General features: G+C 41.1%; 1 protein-coding gene across 10 annotated transcripts; it reads right to left on the bottom strand.

The window, feature by feature from the left end:
• Positions 1-26,745, bottom strand: fgfr1a (fibroblast growth factor receptor 1a). Of its 10 annotated transcripts, XM_017435331.3 has the most exons (21): positions 26,424-26,745; positions 26,214-26,267; positions 26,075-26,153; positions 21,060-21,166; positions 20,745-20,925; positions 13,369-13,605; positions 12,634-12,723; positions 11,371-11,543; positions 9,664-9,787; positions 8,784-8,974; positions 8,376-8,526; positions 5,478-5,674; positions 4,952-5,097; positions 4,348-4,469; positions 3,727-3,837; positions 2,594-2,784; positions 2,324-2,446; positions 2,147-2,217; positions 1,916-2,053; positions 1,369-1,474; positions 1,099-1,275 (listed from the first exon to the last, which is right to left on the bottom strand). In XM_017435331.3, exons 5-21 carry the CDS (start codon positions 20,896-20,898, stop codon positions 1,099-1,101), a joined length of 2,502 nt encoding a protein of 833 aa, XP_017290820.1. In that variant the 5' UTR covers positions 20,899-20,925; positions 21,060-21,166; positions 26,075-26,153; positions 26,214-26,267; positions 26,424-26,745. The 10 variants fall into 10 exon arrangements, with proteins under 10 accessions (XP_017290818.1, XP_017290820.1, XP_017290819.1 ...); XM_017435330.3 differs by lacking the exon at positions 26,214-26,267; XM_017435329.3 differs by lacking the exons at positions 26,075-26,153; positions 26,214-26,267 and having other exon boundaries at positions 1-1,275; positions 26,424-26,744.

Genomic DNA, 26,745 nt, shown 5'->3' with positions numbered 1-26,745 from the left:
TTGTTTATCAATAACATTTTATTTAAAGTAATCCTTTTTACGGTGACATACGTGTTCTGCGACGCTTCGTCAGACGACAGCAAATGTAACTCCTGGTGAAGCATTTACAGTAAAGTTTATCACATGAAGGTCACGCACAGCGAAAAGTGCACGTTGTTAACTGAAGCGGATGACAATTTTTTAGCAAGCCTGGTGTCCGACGAAGGATACTTGCAGCCGTTCTGGAAGCGAACCCCATCTTGACCCACATTGCATCCAAGCAAACATTTTTTTTTAGAAATTCATCTTTTGCTTGAAATAAAAAAAACTCAAACAACTTGTGTAATGAAATGCATTTACATTTAAAAAAGTATTACCCAATATATGTTTGCCATTGATCAGTGAATTCAGGGTCATCAAGGCTGGAAAACGGTAGAAAAAAAACAAACAAACAAAAAAAAAACTGGCCACATAATCCACAGCAATTTCTTTTAAACACCCTTGTGTAACAACTGTCCCTATGGATTAGACTAGAAAATAGATCAAACAACATTATCCTTGTACAAAAGACAATAAATCAATTATGGTAATAAAAATAAGAGTATATTGTAAATATATATTTCATATTTTTAATTTTTTAACTGTATTTACAAGTGAATGATGTAGTGGACCGTGGTGCGGCACGTCTCTCTCTGTAGCGTTTTCTATGGATTTGGTCCAAAAAACAGAATTTTGTTTCTAGAGAGAATAAAACGAGCTTGAAGGGAGACAGAACGAAAGCTGACTCAAGCTTTGTCCGTCTCTTTGATTCTCCTGACCAAAAACTGGAATGCCCAAAGTGAAAAGAAAAGTGAGTCTAACCCGCCCCCCCTCCCCTCCAGACACTGCCACTCTTGTTAATAGAAAGTGCCCCGCAAAACATCGGCGCCGCTAAGAACCGGGAAGCAGCTGCAATTGGCAGTCCGTGTGGTCCGAGGAGTTCTGTGGCGTCTCCGAGTCCATCTCTTTCAGAGGAGAAGTGTTCTTTAGCTTCGTCTCTGGGAAATGTGGGTACAAGTCTAACCCCGTGAGGCAGGGAGTAGAGGAAATGTCAGTGTTTGTTTGAATGAAAGTGAGGTTTCAACGTTTCTTAATGGCCGCCCCGTTGGAGTGAGGGGGGAACTTTGGCAGGCAGGGCTCCTCCGCCCCGGCATCGTGGGAGAAAACGGAGTCCTCGCCAGATGAGCAGGTAGAGCTCCGGGTTTCAGGGTAGCTTGGAGAATATTGGTCCAGAGGCACGGACAGCTCCAAATATTCCTATAAGAAGAAAAGAAAAAAAAAAGGACAAGAAATCAACACTGTCCTGTAATATCTGCTGCTTCCCTGCTTACTGACAGAAGGGAGACTGACCTGGTTGGATGTCATGGCGAGACATCGATCCAGGTCCTCTACCAGCTGCTTGAACGTGGGTCTCTGAGAGGGAACAGCATGCCAGCAGTCCCTCATCATCATATACCTGTGGAGTTCATAAGATTCAAAATAAAACTCTTGTTATTTGAAAATTAAATTGTTCTGAGGGGTGGTCAAATAGCAGGCGTTCAGTTTTAGAAGGTGGGTGACAAACAAAACTGAACGATGTGTTCCAGCTGGAGCTCACCCAGAGCTGCTTAGCATTTTATTTCACTGGTCGTCACACAAACACTGTCAGGAAACATTATTGTGTTGCTAAGCACCTGGAATTTGTCCGGTTTACAACAGCATGGGTAAAGTAAATATTGTTGCCAACTGTTTGGACTGAGGATGAGGTACAGTATGTGACCGAGCCAGAAGTGAGATTGTGAGGTGAAAGAACCAACTTTTAATACTGTTTTTGCTTAAAAATCAAAGTAAAACTGGGAGAAATCTTTTATCTTATAGTGAGATGTTCAGTCTGCAGATGAGTGCAGTGTTTCCTTACAGCTCGTGAGTACACGTTGAAGGCTTGTCCATTCGGTGACCCTCCTTTAGCAGCTTGAACAATTCCTCCACTGGTACACCCGGGTACGGAGAGCCCCCCAGGGTGAAAATCTCCCAAAGCAAAACCCCAAATGACCAGCTGAAGACGAGAACAGTCGGGTGTCTTGATTGTAACATTTATTTTCCTACACTAAATCAAGAATGAACTCGTCAAACGGCACAAGATACTCACACATCACTTTGGTGTGTGTATATCCGGTCAAACAGAGCCTCGGGAGCCATCCACTTGACAGGTAAACGACCCTGTGAGAAAAATGTGTGCAGCTATTTTATATGAGGCGTGTTCTCCGTAAAACTAACATGTACACCTTTTTTGTTTGAAACCAAAACAAGCTTTTAGAATACTCACATTGGTGGTCTTCTTATAGTAGTCAATGTGGTGGATGTCTCTTGCGAGGCCGAAGTCAGCTATTTTCATCACATTGTCCTCCGTTACCAAAACATTACGAGCAGCCAGGTCTCTGTGGATGCACTGAACAAAAAAAAAAAAAAAATACTGTTATAAAGATTGAACTCAAACACACAGAAATGGGGCTCAAGGGCTGAACTGACTGAATACTCCCAATCTAAAAAGGTAAACATGTCAGATTATAGTCTGGTGGCCGTATTCTGTAGTTACCTTTTTGGAAGCCAAATACTCCATGCCTCGAGCAACTTGGTAAGCACAGGACACCAGGTCTTTGATGGACATGTTCTCCACAGGAACCTGGTCCGGGTTGTAACAGTACTCCATGCCTGGGGGGCGCCGGGCTCGCAGGTACTCCCTCAGGTTGCCTTTGGATGCATATTCAACTATGACATACAGGGGACCTAGAAAATAGTAAAAGAAAAACGGAATAAATAAATAAAAGTTTGTAGGTTTATACTTCATGCTGTTGTAATGGGAGTTAACATTTATAAAAGAGATTACAGAGCGGAGGGAATTGCTGTACATGTAAGAACTACAGAAAACTGCAGAAAACCTGCATTTACAGTGCATAAGTAAAGGTTTATTTTGTAACTTTTTAGTTTGAGAACTTGCTCTGAATTGGACTTATTTTCCATCCACAGAGTTACATTAGCAGATCGCTTTAAACTTATTTTCCAAGATATTTCAGACGTGTATAAAAGTCAGCTGGTTATATGAAGACATATTTATAAATTTATTTGGTGTGGTTGGAAGCAGATTGTGAATGCAAGTCAGTGTGATGGATGAAGCAGTGCTCACAAATACACTGAACTGAGAAGTTTTAGATAATAAAGCTACATGCAGCTATAAAGAAAAACAGCACTTACTGGGAGATGTTAAAAAAATATTCAAAAATCAATCCAATATTGTGCAGACAATCAAAGTAGAATGCGGGAATGTACACTGTACAGTTATAGGAGGTTAGTTTTCTTTTCTTTTTTTTAAGTCAGGATGTTTGGAGAGAAAGGACAGCAGCTGTGGCTGATTCGAGCTGCGAGCTCGGAAACTGGTATCAGAATCATTTATGCACGCTTTCCTACACATCGTCCAAAGACTCACAGCAGCCCTCTTGTCTGGGAAACAACAGTGTGTGTGTGAGAGAGAGAGTGTGTGTGTGTGTGTGTGTGTGTGTGTGAGAGAGTGTGTGTGTGTGTGTGTGTGTGTGTGTGTGTGTGTGTGTGTGTGTGTGTGTGTGTGTGTGTGTGTGTGTGTGTGTGTGTGTGAGAGAGAGAGTGTGTGTGTGTGTGTGTATTGGTCTGGGCCAACCAGGGGTCAGTATCAGGCCCCTACTCGTCTTATCCTACCATCTTGTGTACAGGCTCCCAGCAGATTAATGATGTTCTTGTGCTTCCCGATGATCTTCATCATTTCCATCTCTGAAATCAAGTCTGACAGGTCTTTCTCTGTGGCGTCAGCTGTAAGGTTAGAAAAGAAGGGTAATTAGTCCACACTCTGCTGCTTGAAAGACCAAAAAAGGCCTCACAACTAGGACTTCGCAAAATAAAAACACCAACACTGCAGCTGTGTAAAAACGGGCTGGAGTTTGTTGTCTGTACCGTGCACCCTGGGGACAAGCACTTAAAGTACAGACAATAAATGCTACTTCTGCTTTATCGTCACTCCTCTTAGCAGTTTAATGAACACCATTTTATATGGGATGTCGAGGGTTCTCATAAATCTTTACTCCACTCTTCCATTTGCACAATGGCAGGAATCCAGCAGAGGAAACTGTTCATCCCAGTTCAATGCTTTTATTGTCCCTGAAAGCCGGACATGGAGCTTCTGTTTAACCAGTTTCTGTTCACTGAAGACTTTCCTCCCTGCGAGTCACTTATTAACAAACTCATCTCAGCAAATAGTTTCAGCATCCGTAGCAGCAAGTTTACCGTACACTAACTTTTCAGGAAAAAAAAACAACAACTTACATTTCAACATTTTCACTGCAACCTTGGTCACACGATTCGGCTTCTCTTTGTCCAGACCTACAGCCTCCCCCATCACCACCTGACCGAAGCAGCCTTCTCCCAGTGGCTTTCCTAGAACGAGTCTGTGAGCAGAACAGGAGATGGTGAGTGGCCTAACTCACAATCTCCACACTTGTGCAGCTGTTTCCTCAATCAATACAGTAAACATTTCAATCTCCCTTCCGTAGACATGAGACACTGACAAACGGGCAAAGTTTGAACAGCTACTTTATTTGTCCACTTGAAAACACGCAGTCTGCTCATTTTCTCTAAACACCTGTCCAGTAGCCTAATTGATTGCTGTGTGTGTGGATTTTGACATAATGGCAGGAGTTAAAATTTAATTTGTGTTGAAAGGAATACATGCTATAAAATCTAACCAGGCCACACTCCACTGTTAAAATGTTGCATTCAGACATGACAAACACATTCAGATGCTCCCTGAATAATGAAAACTAGTTCATGTCTAAAAGGGGATGTAGTAAAGTGTTGAGTCACTAGGAATTAGCCATAAGTTGGTAATACATTGTCTTAAGTTATTTTTGTGTTTTCTTTTTAAACATACTTATCCCTGGGAAGCTCCCATCGAGGATCCTGAGGTAATTCATATTCAGATACTCCAGACAGCATCGGAGTTCCACTGGAGGAGAGGCGGGAAGGACGGACCAGCATCACTCCTGAGTGGATGGAGGAGCTTGAGTCCACTGAAACCTGAGGTAAGAAACAGGGACATTACTCCTCTCAAAGTGGAACCGACACCAGTAGCAGGAGTTCATAGAGCTTGAAGTGAAGTGAATATAATTACGTGGTTGCTGTATTTCCTGAAAACAACAACACTGGTGTAGTTTAGTTTTAGTACTCCTCAAATACTCAAACTTGCCCAATGTCAAAGACCATCCGCATTTAATAAACCTGAGAACTATGCAAATACACGTTTTTTTTGACAACACCAACAAGATCTGCTGTTGAAATGTGCACAAATCAAACAAGAATTTGTTTAATTAAAAGCTTTGCATTTGAAAAAAAAAAGAAACAAATTACAGAAGGGAAGGGAAGAAAGTATAAAAGTGCCAAACCCCCTATCTACTTTCTGTTACCTGTCTGCGCAGGGGGATGCTTTTGGCCAGCTTGTGGACAGCCAGCTGACTGTTGAAGTCGCTCTTCTTTGAGGAGGAGCGCATCTTGACCATTATGACAATGGCAACCATGGTGGCGATGATAAAGAAGCCCACGCAGTAGATGACCACCTCCAAGTAGGTGGCGCTGGCAGGTGGGTATGGTGTGGCTGCTAGATGGAGGGGGGGCAGGGTGACAGGAGGCAGGGAGGGGTAGGGTAAGCTATCGTGAAATAATTACACCAAAGTACACAAACAAGCTCTCAGCAGCACAAAACCAACGTCCCCCTTCACACACACTCACAAACACTGTGCAATGTCTATAAGCCAGAGCCTTTGATTTTTATGACTGAAAGACTTACTTTCGCATTGAGGTAATCAATTAATAAAAAGGTTTAATAGGCCAAGGATCTGACTTTTAGACTATCAATACATCACACACTATTTTATTGTTCAAACATTTCATGTGTACTGGTACGGCCGAAGCAGCACACCAAAAAAGGCATGTGCTCAGTGCTACGGTTTTATTGTTCGACTCGACTCATACAATAACTAATTTTATGTGTTGGTTGTTTGCAATATCATTCTTACATAGTGCATTGCAGAAAAAAAAAAACACTATTGCGTTTAAAAAAAAAAGGGTCCAATTCAGATCTTGTTTTTTTCCTCCCACTCAGTGAAAACACCAACATTTATTCAAACCAGCTGAATGGGTGTAACGCTTCAGAAAAAATATTTGTTTGGAATACACTCTGGTTTGAGACGCAGCCTTGTGCACAGGAGCCAGTTCTGAGATACTAACACTGCACGCATTCTGGTCATAGTTTAGTCTACCAACAGTTTTTAATCATGTGAGCGTCACTAATGACTAATTTAAGAGCCTTTTCTTAAAAAAATAAAATGATACAAAAGCAGACGTAGTAGAGAGATGAAAAGTGTCTTTCTTACAGTCTGTCATGAAACTAAAATCGTTCTAAATGAACAGCTATAAATCCTACATGAACACTTTTAAATCAGTGAATTTATTCTCAATGAACATTTACACAACAGTAATTTCAGTGGTAGATATAATATCTCAAAGTATTATCTTAGTTTAGCAATTACATTTTTAAAAACTGACATGAATGTAGAATTTTCTACTTGTATTTTTGGTTGAATTACAATAAATATCCAGTTGCAGTAATTTATGTCAGTGGAAAATGAACTGACGGTCTGTTGCCTCATGCAAATGACAAAGTATCCTAAACTATTTGTGCTAGAAGGACTCCATGTTGCATCCCAAACCAAGTATACATCCTGAAGCGTACGCCTCGAACCAACACAACACCAGTGAGTTACACCTGTGTGAAAAGGCTGACTGACAAGTAGCTTGATAATTGAAGAAATGTTCATTCCAGTATCCTCAGGAATGAGACACGTCCACTGCAGAGAGCCAATTATCAAAGCCAGCCACTGTGCTCACAGTGGGAAATGACATCAGCAATACATGTCATTTGCAGTGCTTGTCAAAGAAAATCAGCCTTATACAATTTCAATGCAAACACCCATTAAAAACAAGAGAAGAAGAGACAGTTCAAAGGGAATTCTAATCAGAGCTGCCAACAACCCTATAAATTTAAGCTACCTGGCTAAGAACATTACATTCTTCTTTTTTTTTTTTTTTTACTTTTTAAAAAGTTCCAGATAGCTTTTGGGCTGTTTGGCATTTGCTGATTTAATTGCAGAAACGGCAGAGCATGCCTCTTTTCTCTACCCCATCTTGAGAATTAAGATGGAGCTGGAGTCATGCTGAGCTCAGAGACAGGGGAGAGTTTTAGTACTTGTATGCGCCTTGGCTTCCTCTCACATTTGTTACCAGAAAATACAGTCAGAAAAGACCTTTTTTTCTGCCAAATGAAGATAGCCGGGCTTGGGTTGGGAAAAAGGAAAATTTGAAAACGTAAGAGAGAGAGAGACAGAACCACTGATACCTTCCAAAACGGTCAACCATGCAGAGTGATGAGAGTACCCGATAGAATTGCCCGCCAAGCAGGTATACTCCCCAGCGTCATCAAAAGACACATTTCTCAGTTGAAGGACTTCCATTTCCTTGTCCGTGGTGTTAAGGCCAGCAGTCTAGAAAATAAAGGAAGTAGACCAAACAAGGCCCAAGAGGGAAATGGGACCATGAGCAAAGAATTCTGAAAGAGGAAGAGGATGGAGGAGCGTTCTCCTCCTCAGTCCAACACCATCTGCCCAAAAAGTAAAACACCAAAAGACCCTACAGAGGACTCTGTCAGGAAGAGCCCTTCAGTATCTGTTAGTGGAAAAACATGGTCAGGTTGAATCTGTTCTGCTGAACTTCACATTGGGTCACACCATCACCACATAAAAAATACCTGTCTCATCTCTACATGCAAGAGATGGCATGGAAAACTCCCCAGCAGAACAGGGCACACTCACACTCAAACACGAGCCCTACACAAACAGGAGGTACGCATAAACATGGGTAGAAGAGAAGAACCAGAAACAGAAAATGAAAAGAGAGAGAGAATGAGAAAGTCTGAGTTGTGTACAGATGATTTGGATGGGCAAGGAAGCAAGAGTAACAGAAGATGGCAGAGAGGCCCTTATTAGGAGGGCAAGGCACAGGCATGGGGCAGGAATGAGAGTGGGTCCAACATAAACCTGAGACTAAACACTTTCAACTGTTCTGCTGGGAATTTTCCATAGCGTCATTTACAGTCAGGAGCTCTGAGGAGAGAAGAAGGATGAAACGGAGGGAGGGAGGAGAGAAACAGCTGAGGTTGTCTCCGGTTATAAGACTCTAGTTTATCCAGGTGGTCCTAGAAACGCTTCCTTTGTGTTGTCCCTGTGCTGCTGCGTGGTGGTTACCTGACGGGTCATATTTGATGACAGTCAGCCAGGCTGACTGATTGGCCTCTCCTATATAATTGGACACTTTACAAATATACTCTCCGCTCTCCTCCTCAGTCACATTGTAGAGGGTGAGCACCTGAGCGTCCGAGCTATTCACCCCTGAATGCTAGAAAAAAAAACAAGTCATGTGCAGGACAGCAAAACAAAAACGGCAGACGGCGCAGGACCTTCAATGGGTTTGTGAGAGGCTTCACAAAATAAAAATCAGAAATTACAACACTCTTTTCACAAGCAGTTCTGGGCAACAAACAAAAGATTGACTAAGCAATAAATAAAAACAAATACAAATCCTTCATTGTTAAAATCTTCTGTTTCAAGAAGCATCACTAAAACTGAAAAGAAACGAACACAGACAGCTCCTACCTTGAGGACACGGACGTAGGGTAAACCATCATTTCCAACACGGCTCCCATTAACTTCTATGTGTTTCAGCCACTGAATGTGAGGTTGAGGGTCACTAAACACCTTGCACTCAAACTCCACATCGCTGCCTACCACTGCTGTGCGGTTTGCTGGCAAGCCAGCCTGCAGGATTGGCCTGTGGGGAGAGCGCTCTGCACAACAACAGAAAGGAGCAGAAATGTTAGTTTTAGATTATGGAAAACAGTAAAGCAGATTCAACATTAAAGACAAACAAATGCGCAATATATGTAAAGTACACAAGGCTGACTGATTACTAACTAAATAAAACCTTTGTCAGACGGAGGCTGGAGATATTGCTGGATATTTAAGGTCCCGTGGCTTTATTTTGATGACTAATTACTCTCTGAAGTAAACTTGCAGCCAAAGAAAACCCTGGAAGAATGTCAACTGTACGGGCCTCGCTGACAGTGACATCCTTCAGCACTTAGTAAGCACTTGTAATCATAGTTTCCTCCAACTAAACACACTCAGTGCTCCTAGACCTCTATTTGAAACGGGGAAAGCCCAGGGGACAGCAGCAATGGAGGAAGTGGGACTGATTTATAAGAGCAACGGCACAAGAGCGAGTCAGAGGGCAGGCCCAAGAGGAGTAATTACTTCTCTCCTCTACACAGATCCATCACTCAACAAGTTTATCAAAACTGTGACAAAAAGGCACGAGTACTGAAACTTTGACAGGGATCACTTTGTTCTTTAATCTGTTATGTTACTTTTAGATGTTTTACCTAACTAATTTATCATAAAACTAGAGCAGGTGATTAAACAAAGACTTGGATTTCTTGGAAAGGAATGCACCATCTTGATTATTTTTAACTCTTACCGACTACATCCAGCTGGTACGTGTGATTAATGCTGCCATATTGGTTTTCCACCACACAGGTATAGTTTCCCTTATCAGAGGGTACTACAGATTCCATGATGATGGTCCACACATGGTCACGGACCTAAATGCAAGAGGAAAAATAAGCACCAGAAGAACTGTTTACTGAGTGAGAAAGATTAAAGGGGCTATTATGAAAAATTACACCAAGATAACACAATCAACCCTTCAGCTGTGAGAGTAGCCAGTGTTTTAAAATCAACAGATCCTTGCCCAATCAAACAAAAATTGCAGAAAAAAGGTACATGTTTCAAATATACGTGCCCCGACCTGTCTTATTAGCACCGGCTGACTCCTTTTTTCCCCAAGACATGTTATAATTTTTCTTCCATAAATCTGCCAAGACCGGCAGTGTGTGATTAGCCAGCAAACCTCTAAGGCAATGGTAACATCAAACACATATACACACACAGACCGAGCCATACAGTCTCCCTCATTTAGCTAAAATACGTGATGAGGGACTCCAGCTGCCTGCTGCCAGATGTGTTGTGCTTGGCTTCATACACATGTGGTCTACATTACTCCATCACTCCTGCACGTCTCCATTCAGACAATGTGAACAATGGAGGCCCCGTCATAAAAGCAAAAGCGTGGGAGGGATGGTGGACGTCTTTCAGACGCTCACGCAGACCCTTGCACCTTAACAGAAAATAAATATAAAATAATCTGCAGCCAGATGGTCCAATGTGCTGTGCTTGGTGGAAGTTTAAGGGAGATAGGGGCAGCTAAGAGGAAACTCCTAAATGTGTCCCAGCTGCGGAGGGAGATGGCTAGGGAAACTCGGTGCAGGACCGGATTAGCCCACACCTTGATGGGAACAGCAGACGTGCGGAAGAAGGTTGATTGCTTTTTTAGACTCAGAGCACGCATCCCACACCTGTGGGGAAACTACCCCTGAATGCAGTTTCTAACAAAAGGATATAGGATTCTTGTTTGGTTGTTAATCTTGTGAATGAATGAAGTTTTAATGCTTTTGAGTTGCTGAAGTTCAATAACAAACAACTCACGGAAATAAAGATCAGCCCAGTTCTTAAAGGCAGACCACCTGAGGGAATGTCTGTAAAGATCAGGATGGCATTTGAAGTACAGAGTAAAGCAGCAGATCCTACCCACAACCCAAACCTACTGCTTCTGTTAGGTAAATCCAAAGACTGGAGTTAACGATCTTATCTACATTTCTAACTAAACAGACCCACTAACACCTCTGAATACAGGCTGTCAGCAAACAAAGACACAGAGACACAAACAGTAATCACATGTTACAGAGGCTATCTTAGTAAATTCACTACTGCATGGATGTAATTACAGAGCTGATGATCAGTGACACCTGGAATGAGGGCAGTCAGTGTTTTTCTTCAGTCAAACGGGTGGCTAGAATTGCCCACCTACAGGTATATCTGTGGCACAACATTCCTTCTGGTGGCTTAGGGTTTCAACAAGCATTGTTTCTCAGGTCAACTGTGAAACTTGCCTCTCCTTTTCAATTGCAGAAAGCATTTCTAACTCAAGGGGAGAGGGCAGCGATCCACTGTGGAGATGAGATTACAGACACATCCCTACCGGTGGTGAAGCAGCTGAGGTTGATCTCATTAAAAGATGTGTTTGCTGGTGTTAATAAAAAGAACAAAAAAAAACATTATCATTGACCTTGAAGCCTCCAATGCGATGGTCTCTCTTGAACTCCTTCCCATTCTTGAACCATTTCAGATTTGGAGTCGGGTTGCCACTGGCCTGGCATCGAAACTTCACCGTCTTACTGGCCGGAACAGCGTGAAGCTGTTTTAACATTTTTTCCGGGTGAGCCCATTGTGGAGCCATTGCTAATAAAAAAAATAAATAAATGCATGTTTTGTTGCTTTTTGTATAAAAAAAAATAACATTTCAATTAGCACAAATAAAATCAAGTGGATAGCTTCTGAAAAATTACATAAATTAATAAAAATACACTTGTTAATTTACTGGCATCAATAAAAGCATTGTAATAACAGACAATATAAACAGGTGCTACATAAATTAAGTAAATAAATGAGGATGCTCTTAAATCACAGGATCGTTACTAGATGTAATTGGAAAACTGGGCAGCATTTGGACAGCAGGACAGCATTTGGACAGCACCTTTTCCAGGAGCAAGAGTCTTTGATAACTGTGTTCGATTATCTTTATTTTCACTGCAAGGACCAGGAGCTAAATAGGGTTGTTTTTTTTAAGGTGTAAATCATCTCAACTTGTGTTGTTGAATGTTTGTGGTATTTAAACTCAGTTTGCTTTCAGCATAAAAAGGTCCTTTTTGCTTCTCCGCAGTCTTCATTTGATGGGATAACAAGGTAATTAACCAGGTAAAATATGTAAAAGTATGTAAAACCTACAGCCGTCTAATCTAGACTTCAAGCTTAATTTAATCATGATAATTCAAACATATTTTTTACAACTTTAGTTTAAGGTTTGGCAGTATTAAGACTATTTTATATTTGTAAATAAACAAGAAAAAAAGAAACTGTAGCTGTCAGCCAAGTTGTGATGTGTAAATTTAATTGGGAAATACGTCAGGGAACAAACTCAAGGTCGCCAAGCTTTTCATGCTTGGCAGCTACTGGATTCTTTGTTGGCTGAGCGGGAAGTAGCAAAGGGATGAAAAAGCCAAAGTATCTTAATTACACTATAGACAAATTGGGGGACATCCAAGGTTAACCGTGATTAGTCACCGCAGGGACATTAATCATGTGAAAGCTGTCACTGAGGCAGTAAAGATCCTATGATTCAGAGTGAAATCATTCATCCAGTAGTGACCCGCACACGGCAGGCCTATAATTGAATTATAAAGCTCTGAAATCATTGAGCATTCTTAACAATTACTCAGAAACCAAAGTTGTTGAAGCAGCTTTGCTAACGTGTGGAGATGTTATCACTCACGCATCAGTTTTTGACTAGCCAACTGTTTGTTTTCCTCTGATGAAGACTCCTCCTCGTCATCGTCGTCCTCGGATGAGGCCAAGGTATCAACTGGCGAGCACAAAGGTCTTGTGAGAACAAGTCGATTAACCGTATATGCATGTACAGTTTTGAAAGAGATATATTATATCACAAGCAGCAACATTTCAAGGTCCTAAAGTTATAAAAATAGACTCTTAGACCTACACGCAAAGAGGAACATTTGTGCCTAAATTGAGTGACATGCAAATAGTAGTATGACCTCTTTACTTGTTCCAAGCTAAATACATCAGATCTTTGAATGAGTAAAGGTTAATTTGTTGGTTGGAATTGCTTAATGAACAAACATGTGTTACCTTTTGTAAAAGCTTGTGAATGTTTGACAAAAATAAAAAACTAACCTACAGTTCACAGATATAGATTAAAGACAGCTACTTCATATGGGTCATTAATAAATGTAACTTGTTTTCTCTCCACTGTCTGCGTTGCTTGAAAAGTCGATGAGTACACAACAAAAAATGCCCTAAAAACAAGCGCCACAATTTGCCAGGAAAAAGTAAATAATGTATTACATTCACAAAATAAACAGCTCACAAATAAGTAACTGCAGGGTACTAAACAACTGTCCTGATGGGACGATAACGTGCGACTACAGACAAAAAATTCAAGACAGCAGAAGGCCACAAAGAGTCGATTTTCCAGTGTCTGTGACTTTACCTGTGACATTATAGTAGGCACTATGGTTGCCAAAGGTCGTGCATCCATACAAGCCAGAGTCGGTTAGCTCCACAGTCTCAATCTCCAGCTGTCCGCTGCGAATCCGAGTGTGTTCTCCGTCCACAAGAGCAACATGGTCTTTGGTCCAGTTTACAGTATGAAGGGCATCCTTGGGACCGCAGCTCAGATACAGGCGATCCCCAGGATAGAGAGTGAACAGCTTTTCTTCCACAGGGACTACAAAGAAAGCAGGACTTTGGTTACCGACTTCATAACAACTCATGACACATTCTGCGCAGCTTTAATCATCCACTCCAGGAGCCTTAAAAGCAAGCCGGTACTGTGCCATAAAAAGGAGTGAAGCAGTGCCCATGTGTTAAACAGACAATGATTTAGTTGTGTGAACACAACCACGGCTGGATCAGAGATGACTTTGACTCCATCTCTCAGTCGAACCTATATGGATCTCACAAACAGAATGGCGAGACACAATCATCTATACATGTATGCAAAATATGAAAAGAACTCATATTTTGTCCAAACCAAGATGTACTGTATAAAGTAAATCTTTAACAAATACAATGATTTTTACAAGGAAAAGAAAGTTTAAACCACACAACTGCACTTGTACTGTAAAACAAAATATATAATAAAATTTTAATAAATACATAAAAGTACTTTCTCGATTTCCCTCTACCACGTCTATACAAGCTCTTTGCAGAATTAAACTGCATCTCAAATTAGTCAAAGCCGCAGGTAAGCAAGGAGCTACTTGGGAAAGGAAGGTGAAATCTGATTAAAGGAATGAAAAGATGGGAGGTGTTAAAAAGAGAGACACCTGAGCCCCGTTGTTCCAAATGACTACATAGACTGGTAGGAGGAGGTGCTAACCCAATTACGCTGACACACTGTCCATCACAGAGCTGTTGTTTGTCTAGTTTCAGAGGTAAAGATTGTCTCTGACCAACTTGCTTTGAAATTCTTGCTTTAGGATCACACCACCTCATCTAAACAGTGCAGAGGATAAGCAGCAATGATTAAATAGCATCCAGGTTGTCGACCAAACAGCTCCTACAAATAATTATTTCCTCTATAAAACAGTAGGGGAAAAAAATCCTAAAGCTCAAAGTGACTCTGTACTTTTGTAATCCTTATAAGCATTATTTCATACCGTAAAGACAAACTTTTTAAGGTTATGTAAAATCTTCCCGTTTAAAAGCTGGAAACAATGTTTGACTTTTTGTTTAAAATGTTTTCAATTAATAGTCTGAACAGTTTGTTAGTTGAACACTGTTTCACCTCCAGCTAATAGTTCTGTTTTAGCCAAAGAGCCTCTCCAAAGTCCCTTAAGGCAGCGTTTTAAGTGCATCCTCTTTTCCAATTCCCTACACAGCCCCTTTGGCATCAACACAAAAATTGAATTAGATAATCAAATACCATAACGGTGAACAATCCTTCAACATGAGATTACTCTGAACCATTTTCAAAGCACACTGTGTGTGTGTTTTTAATCCACTTCCTCCTGGTCACAACAGGAAGCACATCTATACAGAATAACATCAGGACAACATCAGCAAACCTGGCTAATCCCTCCTACCATGACAACAAAAGGACTTCAAACAATACAGGGGAAGAGGAAACAAGAGGAGTAAGTCAGTGAGCATGTGCAGAGCAGCGACTAAGAGCGGGCATGCAGTGGCAGGTTCTAGTGCCAGTTGCTATGGTGACCCCACTTGGGCCTAGTAAAGGTATTTCCTGGATCGCATATGTCTGACAGGCCCTTAATCCCAGCAGGAAAAAGGGGCCAGGGGGTAGGATCAACTTTCTCCTCAAAGCCAAAGTAGGAGAGGAAGAAGCAGCATTTAGACCCCATCTACATCAAGCTGTTAAAATGTAAAAAAAACGGACAATAACGAAGAGGAAAAACCCATGCTTGCAATCATATATTAGAAAGTCTGAAGTCAGGTTTTTCCTCTACAGCTGCCACATACTTATAAATAACAAGCATATCGATTCCTCCTTTGCTTTCCACACCGACATGGAGCTGATATATGATCAAACAAATCAACCATAACTTCAGAACAGTATTTTACTGATTACTTGGTTATTATGTTGTGTAATGAACTGCTTGCACGAACGTAGGCCTGGTTATAATGTGACCTGTGCTTAAATAATACCAATGTCTAAAAGCCTAAACGCTTAATATTAAATTGTAGATGATGAATGAAACTCCAAGTGAAGCATTTTTTTATAATTTTGATGTTTGTAGCCTGAGCTTGGTTGTGTGGGCCAACATGAACTCAAAGGCTTTTTTATACTTTACACTTTTTAATTTGATGATAACGAACTCTAAGGGTTATTTAGTGCCAGCCATCTCAAAATAATAGACCTTGCAGGAAAATAAAAAGAGGAGATGCGATTCAAAGCAGTCAAGAGTTAGCTGCCTTTTTAAAAAGGAGCTGTTGTAAGGCCTCTCAATGTTATTCAGACTAAACTATCCCAGAAATGGTATTATTAACTCAGTAAATTGTATGCACTATTTATCTCTTCATCATTCAAAGCTTGCAATTTCCCACATTTAAGTTATGAACAGAGAAAGCCTCTCGAATGTGAAGCAAAAAGTCTTTTAAGACTTTTTGGAAGTGCAACTGCACTTCTTTTCTGAAGTTTACTTCAGAAAAGAAGTGCAGTTGCTCCGATTTTAAACTTTTAGGATTTGCGATGTCCTGGAGGACTGAGGATCTACGTAATCAGCATTTAAGAGAATTCTAGTGATAGTCCAAGTATCATAATTGCTAGTTTAATTTGAGAGGAAGCTAGAGATGTAATTAAACAGTATACCTAAATATGCCTCTGCATACTTTTCTGTTTACGTTCACAGACAAACACAAACAACAGATAAAATACAGCCAATAAACTTTGTTACTAAAAGGCATTCCTGCACTGCTTCAGTGTTGATAAAACATACTGAATGAGCACAACACAAGGTTAGTTGGTAATTATTAAAGCTATACTTACAAATGGAATGCCACACACAATCAGATTTCTAACTATTAAAGTCACAGGGACTTCACCAACACTGAAATTTTACAATTTTGGGGTTTAACACATTTAAACATGTCAACGAGTTTGTTTCTCTTCTCCAACTATAAAGCAGCTGTAGTGTGCTGCCATCTGTCAAACCTGATGCTACGTAAAGGCTGATTAATACGTCTCACGTGGTTGTGAGACATTCTTTTTTTTCGCATGGACATTTTACACTCCACAAGAACTGCAGCCAGAACTTCTGAGAAGCCCCTCCCTCCTCCTAGAGCGCCGACAGTCGGTGGACAAGAACAAGCGAACGACGGGAACGGGTTCCTAGGCTACCCAGCCGAGGCGCACTTCCTCGTGGCCAGCACAGCCACGGAGTCTTTGTCTCCGCGTGGACAATATTTGTGTCAACTCCAACCACAAGTTCTTCGCCATTTGACTATCTTATAAGTTTATAAGGTTTGATGGCTGTATTCTCCATCAGCCTCTGCTAGCTGCTCCACAGCGGAGCAGTTTTAGCGAAATTACGCAATTGGAGTTCAACCACTGTTCCCATAAACACACTCACAACAAAGTTCTGACCAATCACACAATAGTTGACGCATACTGGTAAGAGAAAAAGTTCTGCTCGCACCTTGTGTCGAGAAAGGGCTGTCAAAGCGCCAAGGAGAACAAAATGATGGGATTTGTTTTTCCTGCAACCATGTGCGCGACAGCCAACCTCTTCACTTCTCGTGGAGTATAATTCTACCTTAAGGCTCAAAATCACCCTTTTATAAATACACAAATATTAAACTCAAAGGCCAAAAGTCTGGCATTTCAAAAAATATCTGAAAAATTTTAAATCTCAAATAAAAGATTTTAAGATTTCAAATCCATAATTTCAACCAAAGGCAACAGGTACAAGTTTTAGAGAACAGTCTTAGGTTAAACCTTCAGACTGTTTTAAATAAAGTCTTAGGATGGGTTAAAATGCACCTATTTCAGGTGACTTGGACATAAAACTTAAACACAAAGTCTGCAGGATGTGGATGTAGACTCCAGCATGTTTCTGTTCCTGTTTGCAACATGGAGATGATAAAACCGTGTCAACATCCCAGCTGCTGCTCTGCCTCCAGACATCATAAAACATCCATAAAAACTTATATTTCCTTGTTTCTTTATTAAAGACAAAGCCAGGAGGACCGTTTGTGCTCAAGCAAGAGTGTTCCTAAAACTAGACAAAGCAGTACCAAACTACTACGGCTAAAAGATAAGCCAGAGTTACTTAGCCTATACATATTATGCTTTCAAACACTTTTCTTAAAACACGCACACACACAAAAAAAAAAAACACATTCACGTCTTCAGAGTGAAGAGCCATGTTTTTATACTTCATTTGAGCTGAGGATGTTTCATGTCAGTTAATCTTCCTGCAACTATAATTGGATTAAAATGGATTAAAAACCAGTTTCAGAGGCAGCCCACCTGGAATGCTCTAACATGGGTGCAGTCAACCATTTATTATAACTGATTGACATCATTTATAATCTGCCTAATTACAAAAAGCTCAAGAGGAATTTTGATGCAGGACACGCTGAGTTCTGAAACAGGAGTGTGGGTGCAAGAGGACGCGCTAGTTTGTTAAATCCAGGACCAACTAAAAAGAAAAGCTGGCGGCAGTCTGAGGAACTTTCTCTGGCTTCAACATAGGAAGCAATATGCTGCGTGAATGACTTCTGGGATTTCCTGCACTCACCAGATTGATGGTTGAATTTAGGAAAAGTCGGGCTAGTTGGGAAACACACAAATAAAAATTGGCTATGCTGAGTTTCCTTTGCTAATTTGACTACTTCAGTGTGAAAAGGGGTAGGTGATGTGCAGGAGGGGACTGATGGGAAACAAAAGGCAGCATTGGCAGGAAGCAAAAAAACAAAAAACAACATTAGCAAGCACCAAACTCATTCAAAGAGAAAGTGCCCTTCCTTTAAAACACTCCAGTGGAGAAGCTTTTCATTCTTAAATGAGCCGCTGACAATCAGCGTGGATTAGCACTTGGGAGCAACAAGGCTACCGTGTCTTTCAAATGAGCTCTGCTACATTTAGCTTCCTTCTTTCTGTAATGGACAAACACAGTAAAACCAAAGCCATCTAGTTTTCAAATTTTATTGTTTTTTCCCTATTGTAACTGTGTTTTCGAAAAGGAAAGACACAGGCTTCTTGTTTGAGGAGCTCCAGCAAAAATGAGTAATACGTTCTACACAAAGATTACATGCATCGTTGGCCTTCCTTATCTGCGATCCCAGGTCAGGGGAGGTTTTAATAGACCGATTTATTGCTTCTATACTCAGCTCTGTTTATTAAATTCACCAGGGACCATAAATTACACGACTCCCAGATTCCTAAATCATTTTTTCTGACGTTAGTTTCACAGTTCTTGAATAAAAATGCGATAATACCTTTTGACATTTTTCTGGTCTGTCTTGTTAGTTTCTGTTTCAAACTGAATTTTGATATTTAAATATATATGTGAATGCAGAAAAAACTATTTTTCATCAGGATTAAAACTTAAATTAAAAAAAAAGCATTGTTTTGCTAACTTTACTAATGTGATAATTATTCGTAATCCCTTCCAATTGTTCATTTAAAACACCACAAATGTGTTTTCACACACAATTCATGTTCTTTTTTGTATCTTCAGAATAAGTTGCACATAATTATTTTATCTTTGTGAGAAAGTTTTATTGTTTTCCTACTAAAAAAGGAGAGAGAAAGAATAAATGACACTATGTTGTGTTGTTGGACTCAAGAAAAGGCCTAAAAACAAAGTAACTATTGAGGGTTCATACGAAAAGACTTGAGTCAGCAGAGCTCCGTCCCTCCGTTTCTGTGTGAAAAGAGTTGTATTCAAGACAGCTTTACATTTTAAGAACCCTCTGTTGAAAGCTCAGTAGCTCTCCTGCTCAGATTGACAAAAATAGTTAAAATATCTATCAAGAAAAAAAAAGGAGATTTTTTTTTTGGCTGTCCACATGACCCCCCTCCCAGAAATTCAATGAACTGAATTTGTTTGACAAAATAAACAATGAAGCATACATAAACCAAGAACTTTTCCACACAACTATTTTGTCTCTACACCCAAGACAAAAGCAACACAACCAAATGCCTCCGCTGCGATTGTTTGCTGACAGCTGAAGCCATTCNGGGTGGGCGTGGGGGGGGGGGGGGGGGGGGGGGGGGGGGGGCATTCCCAAGCAAAGTGTCAGTGGGGGAGCGAGAGGAAAAGCACAGAGGAACACAGTACCTGGCCATTTGGTGATCGAGAACTGAGTGTAAATGAATCAGACTTCCCCCACCCAAGTGAAAATTTATGACTCATCTTAGAAGACAAACACACTTCTCAAAAAGCCTATCCTTGAGGATAAGGAAGGGTTTAAAGTAGCTTCCTTTTTAATTCTTAAAAAAAAAGAAGAGGATAATTCATAGTTATCTCCTCTCAGTGACAACAAATACCTTTTCATTACAAAGGAGGAGAGAAGCAGGGACTGCTAGGTAGTGGAGCAGCCCTCAGGCTACAGATGGGAGTCATTTACTCCTCCCTGTCCCAGTGCTGGCTTAAACACAGACACATTAAGTTTATTTTAGGGCTCGGAGCCCAAGAGAGACCCTCTTGCTCAATTACTTCAATTATAATGCTCAACTTTATCATATTCTTTTGCTGTTCTCCACTTCCGAATGTGGCGCGTAAACATCCAAACCCATCTACCCACAAACCCAAGGAGCTATTACACTGCTGGAAAGTTTCCAAGAAACACATTTTTAAGGATTTGATTTCACTGCTGTTTCTCCCCCCTTTCAGAGCTCGACTGGTGTAACAGTCAGGCAGGGCTAAACTCCTTACAGTAGGTCTCACGGATGCAAAACGCATCCTTGAAACAATAAATTCTGTCAGTAAGAGTTGTTCTGAATCACTTCTAATAAGAACGGGAGGACAAATTTGTTAATTTAGCCAATGAGAAAAGCAAAGGACTAACTGAGAAGCAGAGTCGTGGTACGATTGACAAAGAGAAGAGCACTCCAAAAAAAAAAATCAGACTCAAGCAGATGGGAGTGACGTGAGAACACCGACGATACAAAGAACAGACTTCACAAAAGTCCAAAGCATGTTAGGATGACATTCCTGTACAGAGAACAAAGCTTAGCTTATCAACGAACTGCTTCTCAAGGCAAGAGACAAGATAAACCAGACCTGATATGTTTTCAAGTTCAAACAATACCAAGATAATGGGCATTAATAAAAACAGAACCAGAGTAACAAATCTCTGCAAGTGAAGCCAAGAGTTAACGATATAAAGGCTACTTACCTTCATCAGTGTTAGCAGGCCGGCACTGGGTCCTTAAAACTTGGGCAAAGAAAGCCAGAAACAGAAGTATACTTGGTCTCATCAGCATCCTGCTGAGGGAGCTACGACCATTGGCTTTTACACGACTGCAACTCCATTCAGATCCCTGGGACATTAGCTGCACGTCATTCACAGTGCACCGCTAAAAACAAAGACAAGAAGGAAGCAAAATGATTATTGATCACATCACAAAAGAGTCAAGACCAAGGATACAGTTTTTCGGCTGATTTATCAGCCCACAATTTAGATTTTTCCAAGCAAGAGTTTGTATGTTACCTTTTTGTTAAATGGAAAAACAAAACCAGTGTTGTATATCAGTCACCGGCTGCCCTAATTTCTACAGGTCGGATGTCCAGTCGAGGGATCCGGGTCACGGCACCAAACTGTTGTGGCAACAATAAAAGAATTTCCAGGCACTGTTAGATGAAATCACTCAATCAGGTTTATTTATATAATGTGCACAGAATATAGAGAGCAGTTCTGAACAGGGAAGCTCCAAATCAAAGCTCTGCTTCTCCAAATCAACACAGGTGCTTTTATTAAAGATATTGAAATACTGGACCAGAAGGAGGAGTTAGAGAAAGGCAAGTCAGTCTGGTTCCCAAGGGAAGAAAATTCAACATCACTTCTATAAACAAGTTCATTCTGTGAGAACCCATGGCCATAGAAAAGCTTTACTGGTTGCCCTCCAATACATTTGCTTTAATCATAATGAGGGCAGATACATTTTGAGAAACAAGAATAACTTCAGGCTTTAACACAGTAAAAGTAAATTATCTAAATTACTGGAAGGGCAGCATATATCTTTCTAAACAAATAATTTCCTCTCCCATAAAGAAAGAAAATATTAAGCATGTTTACAAAAAGTCAAGGCAGGTGCTTCAGCATTTATGCCTGCTTGTACAAAAACACAGATAAGAAACTGCAGAAGACCCGATTTACTCTGATAGCTTAGACAAAAAAAGATACACCCTGCTTATTTCTCTAGAATTTCTCTAGAATGACATGTTCAAAACTTTGAAACTACGAAGATCTAAACTTGAAGGAGGTCGTTGTACACTGGTGTTTGTTTTCTCCCTTCTGCTGAAGTTGAAGGATCCACAGTGCCCTTCAAAAAAAAAGAAAAGAAAACGAGCTTCACATTCACATCTGCTTGAATCATCACTTCAGGAGCATCTGGCCGCAAAGATTAACACTTGGCCATAAGTGGCATAACACCCCCACGGCCTTTAAGAATTTATTACAGGCAAAAAAATATATATTAAAACTGCTATGTGATACTCTGATAGGGAGAACTGCCTGACTATCATTTCCATACCAAGAGATCTATCACCTAACAGTTGTTTTTAGTTCCCAAACCCAAAATGACCCCCCACAACCATTTGCTCCCTTGAGATTTTGTAAGAAATCCAAGCCTGAGAACACAGGCCTCATGGACGAGGTTACAAACAAATACAAAATTCTGCCAATTGTGCAAACAACAACAACATCTCTAGATTAAGGAAATGCCGGCTTGATTTCCACACAAAGTCCTGCTCAGATGCAGTTGTTATTCCTTTTAGGACAATCACTTTATGAATGTTCCTTTCTAAAACAGTTATTGTGTTCTCCTCAAAACCAATTCAATTTCACTTTCCAAGAATGGCCCAGTGTTCCAGCAGCTGAGCTGGGTCGAGGGGTGGTCCGAAGGGGAATAAAGACGCTCGGTCATCTCTGCTCTGTAAGCCGTGAGTCAGAGTTTGGGAAAGTGTTTCTGCTGCCACACAACCACAGAGAGCAGCTGACCGGGTCTGCCTCCGGCCCTCATCGCCACATCAGTCTTCGGCACTTCTAGGACGAGGAAGGATTTTTGTTAGAAGTGTGACAGAACGTTGTGTCACATCCCACCCTCGCGGGAGCACAAGCACACAGGGCCGTTGTGTCATCTCCTGGAGCACACTCATCATGAAACCAGGGAACATTTGTAAATTGAGACCTAAAGATTCATGCATCTTCCTGCCTTTCTTTACTCAACAACAAAAAGACACCAAAGAGAAACCGAAACAAGTAGAAAATGTCTCATTAATTGTTGGATTCATCCAATTTTAACAATTAAACAATAAATTACCCACAATTTATATCAACAGATTTTAACAAACATGCAGCAAAAACTGCTTCCATTCAACTGAATGTTTAATGTTTTACTAAGATGCTTAAAAAACTGCCTGCACATCATTTATTTGGAATTTTAGGGGAAGAAAAAAAGTTCCTCAAAGTTTTATGTGAGAGTATTGACTGTAAGTTATATATAGTCTGTGAGAGTAAAAACAAACTGTTTTGTAAAATAAAAGTGCTTTATATATAAACAAAGTTTTTAACAAACATATTGCTTCTGTTGACATGTCTTCATGTGGATAGTTAGCTGAAGTGATAAGGCAGCTGTTAATCACAATTTAAAGCTCAATTTCACAATTTTGAGGTTTTAAGTCATCTAAATTATAAAGGAGTGAATCTGAATCGTGACTACAAGGACCAGTATCAGCTGCACCATACCATAATGCCAGCTCTTTGAACAGCCGCAATTTGAAGAAACAGAGTTTAAGTCTAGGTGCTTTCACAAAACACTTAGAGCCAGGACTTAGACAATTTCTGGCCATCTTGTTCTGATTTCTGAATGAACTGAAGCAGCATGAGGGGGTTGAAGGCAAACACCAAGCGAGGTAGTAACGGAGCCGTAACAATCAACGTGAAAAGATAAGATGGCTTTGAGGTTCAATAATAAGATGTAGTGACTTATAGTCTGTGGGATCACTTGGCTGCAGGATTAAAAAGCCTAAAACAACAATAAATTCATTACAGACAAGAAGCTTGATGATGACGCACAGCAAGTTCGTTAACTACAAAGAGAATCGCAAAACTGAGTTTGTTTTTCATGCTTTGTAAATGGTCTGCTACACGTTTAATATGCAGCGCTCCTCACCAGATCAGCTGAGTTCTGCTCCACGCCGGTTTCTGTTCCCCGAAGCTCGTTTCATTTCTGAAAGCTCACGTCTTTGCGGGACGTAGCCGGCTCCGTTAGTGGTTTGTAAATGGTCAGAGGCAGCTGAAAGACAGATTGTCTTTGCGGCCATTTTTCCCCAAACCAAATTGTGAAACAGCAACAGCACTGACAAGCTAACGGCTAGTCCAGAAGCAGCTCCAACCAAAGTGGGTTTCCTACAGTCCTAAAACTAGAATTTTTAAACTTTCAAAGCTGTTCATGCAAACACTATTTAAGCTCATAAAACACCACCAACTTCACAAAACACTTATTTCTGCAGAAATATGAAACTCCTGCCAGAAGCGCCCCCAGGCTGCACCCAGGCTGCAGAAGAAGCTTTACAGCTCACTGCTGCTGTTCTCTGTGCTCGCAAACAACCATAAAGCTTCACGTTAGGAACCATGTAGTGGAAAACTGACAGGGATATAAGATTGGAGTTGTTTTAAGGTGGCAGCAACCCACCATGGTCTTGGCTGCGTTTGGACTAGCCGTTAGCTCGTTGATACTTAAACTCAATCGCTCTGAACCAAGGCCATTCAAGGAGCTCACACAGCAAGTAAGACTATCCCTTCAAACATCCACTCACGGGTAAAAAATAGATATGCTCCTCATTTAAACCAAATTTTATTTAATTATGTGCTGGTGAGGAGACACCAAGCGAGGGAATCGGGGGTAATGTAATCGCCAACACCTGTTCAAGAAATTAACTTGGTGCTTAAACTTTCCTGATTCCACTTGCGACACCTTCTCTGGATAAAGTTTGATATGAAGAGAACGATCATTAGCTCATGAAAAGTAAATGGCCATAAATACTCTGGCGAGAGCAGTTGACATTTTAATGCTCTACAAGAAAGGGGGAGCACAATTAAACGTCCGGGACAGAATCCCACTTGTCATCCCTACGCTTGGAAGAAATGAAAGCGTTCCCCTGGAAATCAGCCAAACTGAAAAAAGGGGAGGGGGGTTAGACTAAACTGATTAGAGCATGCAAGACACATTCAGCCTCTCTCATTACACAAAGACAAAGGTTACAGGCCTAACCCATAACACGGCCGGCGCCGTAATTACTGTTCACTGCCATCCGTGCAGAAAATTCCTCGGCTCCCTGATTCTGTACCGCCACCTTCCCACTGTAGTCTGCGCTTGTAGCCAGACGCAGGCCAAGTCTGCACATGGCTGCAGTTCGGCAGACACAGGAGCATTAGACCATTCCTCTCACTCCCCCCCAGGCTACTGTTTTCACAAAAACACACACCTCACTTGTCTTTTTTTTTCCCTTTCCTCCTCCTCCTCCTGCTCCTCACAGCCACACAGTCTGAAGCAGCATGTCGTAACAGGATACCAGGTGTCATGTGATTCTACTAAAATGTAAAGGCAATCAATTTCATGTGATGCTCTGCCACTTAGAGCTGAAGAGCTGAAAAAAAAAACAAGACAGTACTTCAAGGAACTCCGGAAAAAAATCTGCCAAGAGCTGCAACAACTGGGAGAAATGGCTCACCCCTGAATTTCTTCTTGTGCATTTATTTGCAAAAAAAGGGGGGCGATTTGTTTAGGGGGGTTGAGACAGCGTTTGAACCCTCCATTAATCAAAGCACTGCAGCTCAAGTGTTAGGGGAGAAGGTAAATTAAAAGGCATAACTAGTCTCCACTTCTCATTACACACTTCAGAAAAAGAAAATCCTTGGTGAACTCCCTGCAAACATGCCGATTCCTTTTAACCGCTCATTTTCTCCCCTCCCGTCTTAAAACACAACCTTTGGAGGTTTACATAACATCGGGGCTGGCCCTTCATTATGCCCAGGCTTCATGAGATGGGGCAATGATCACCGAGGGACGTCCAGCAAGAGTTTTAAAGACACAACTTGACATCATTCCTGGGTGGGTGGGGGAATCGAGCCTCTCTGGAGCTTCTCTGACTGGTTGTCTGGGGCTGGGGGGGTAGTCAAGAGTTCAAGATTTACAAAACACATTTAAATACAGCTCTGAAGACAACAAAGACTCAATAAGACCCAATGAGCCATGTCATGCCGTGCTTTCTCTTCAGTGTGAGATGAACTCGTTTCATTTTTGTTAAAGGGGACAGAAAACAGGACTGGCTGGGGATAAACTTTGAGTTGTCTCCAACAAATGCGACTTTTTTTGGCCAAATTAACTCCTTTAATCACATCAACTCGGTACTTTAATGGCTAACCCCTTTAACTAGTAAACAAACAGTGAAATGGAGCCAATTGAAAGGAATAAATACATTAAAAAAAAGGTAGCAGATCACCTTGATGGCGGGCAGCCGTGAAACAGCCAGTCTTGGTCAGAAAAGGGAGAGTCCTCAGCTGAGATTGGATGCAGAAAAACTTCCACAAAGAAAAAATAAATAAATAAAAAACCCCAAAATAAAAAAACGAAGCACTCACGCGCCGGGCTATCGATGTTTAGGTAACAAGTTTGCGCATATTTCAGACAAACTTCTGTAAAAGAAAGAAAGAAAGAAAAAACAATGTCGCCCCACTCGTAGAGCCACGATAATTGCTCCCCCCCAAAAAAAAAATAAACGAACCAACGAGTGTTTGCTCGGTCAGTTCTTATTATTTCAGCTCTGGCGCCGACTTTTTTTTTTACCTTACCGAAGCTAGCCGGGTCCGCAGACACCGAGCGAGTGAGGCTGGTTGTCGGTAAATCCCTTTATCCCCTCTCGCACGCGATGAAATCCGCGCTCCTCACTTCGGGAAACTCGGTAAAGTTTGTTCAACTCAGTCTAACAAAGTATCCGGGGGAAAAAGGAAAAACAAAGGCCCCACCGTGATAAGCGTCTTTTTTCTTCTAAGGCGGTGTTAAAATAGACTCTGGAGGGAAAAAAAAGAAGTAATTAGACCATTCCTAGCGGAGAAACGCTGCTCTTCACCGACAGTCCGAACTGCAAACCTCCCCCTCTTCAATCTGAGAGAA

This window comes from Kryptolebias marmoratus, linkage group LG1 (assembly GCF_001649575.2).
Source record: "Kryptolebias marmoratus isolate JLee-2015 linkage group LG1, ASM164957v2, whole genome shotgun sequence".
Lineage (NCBI taxonomy): Eukaryota > Metazoa > Chordata > Actinopteri > Cyprinodontiformes > Rivulidae > Kryptolebias > Kryptolebias marmoratus.
The sequence above is the reverse complement of the archived record's forward strand: the minus strand, read 5'-3'. Positions and strand labels throughout refer to the sequence as shown.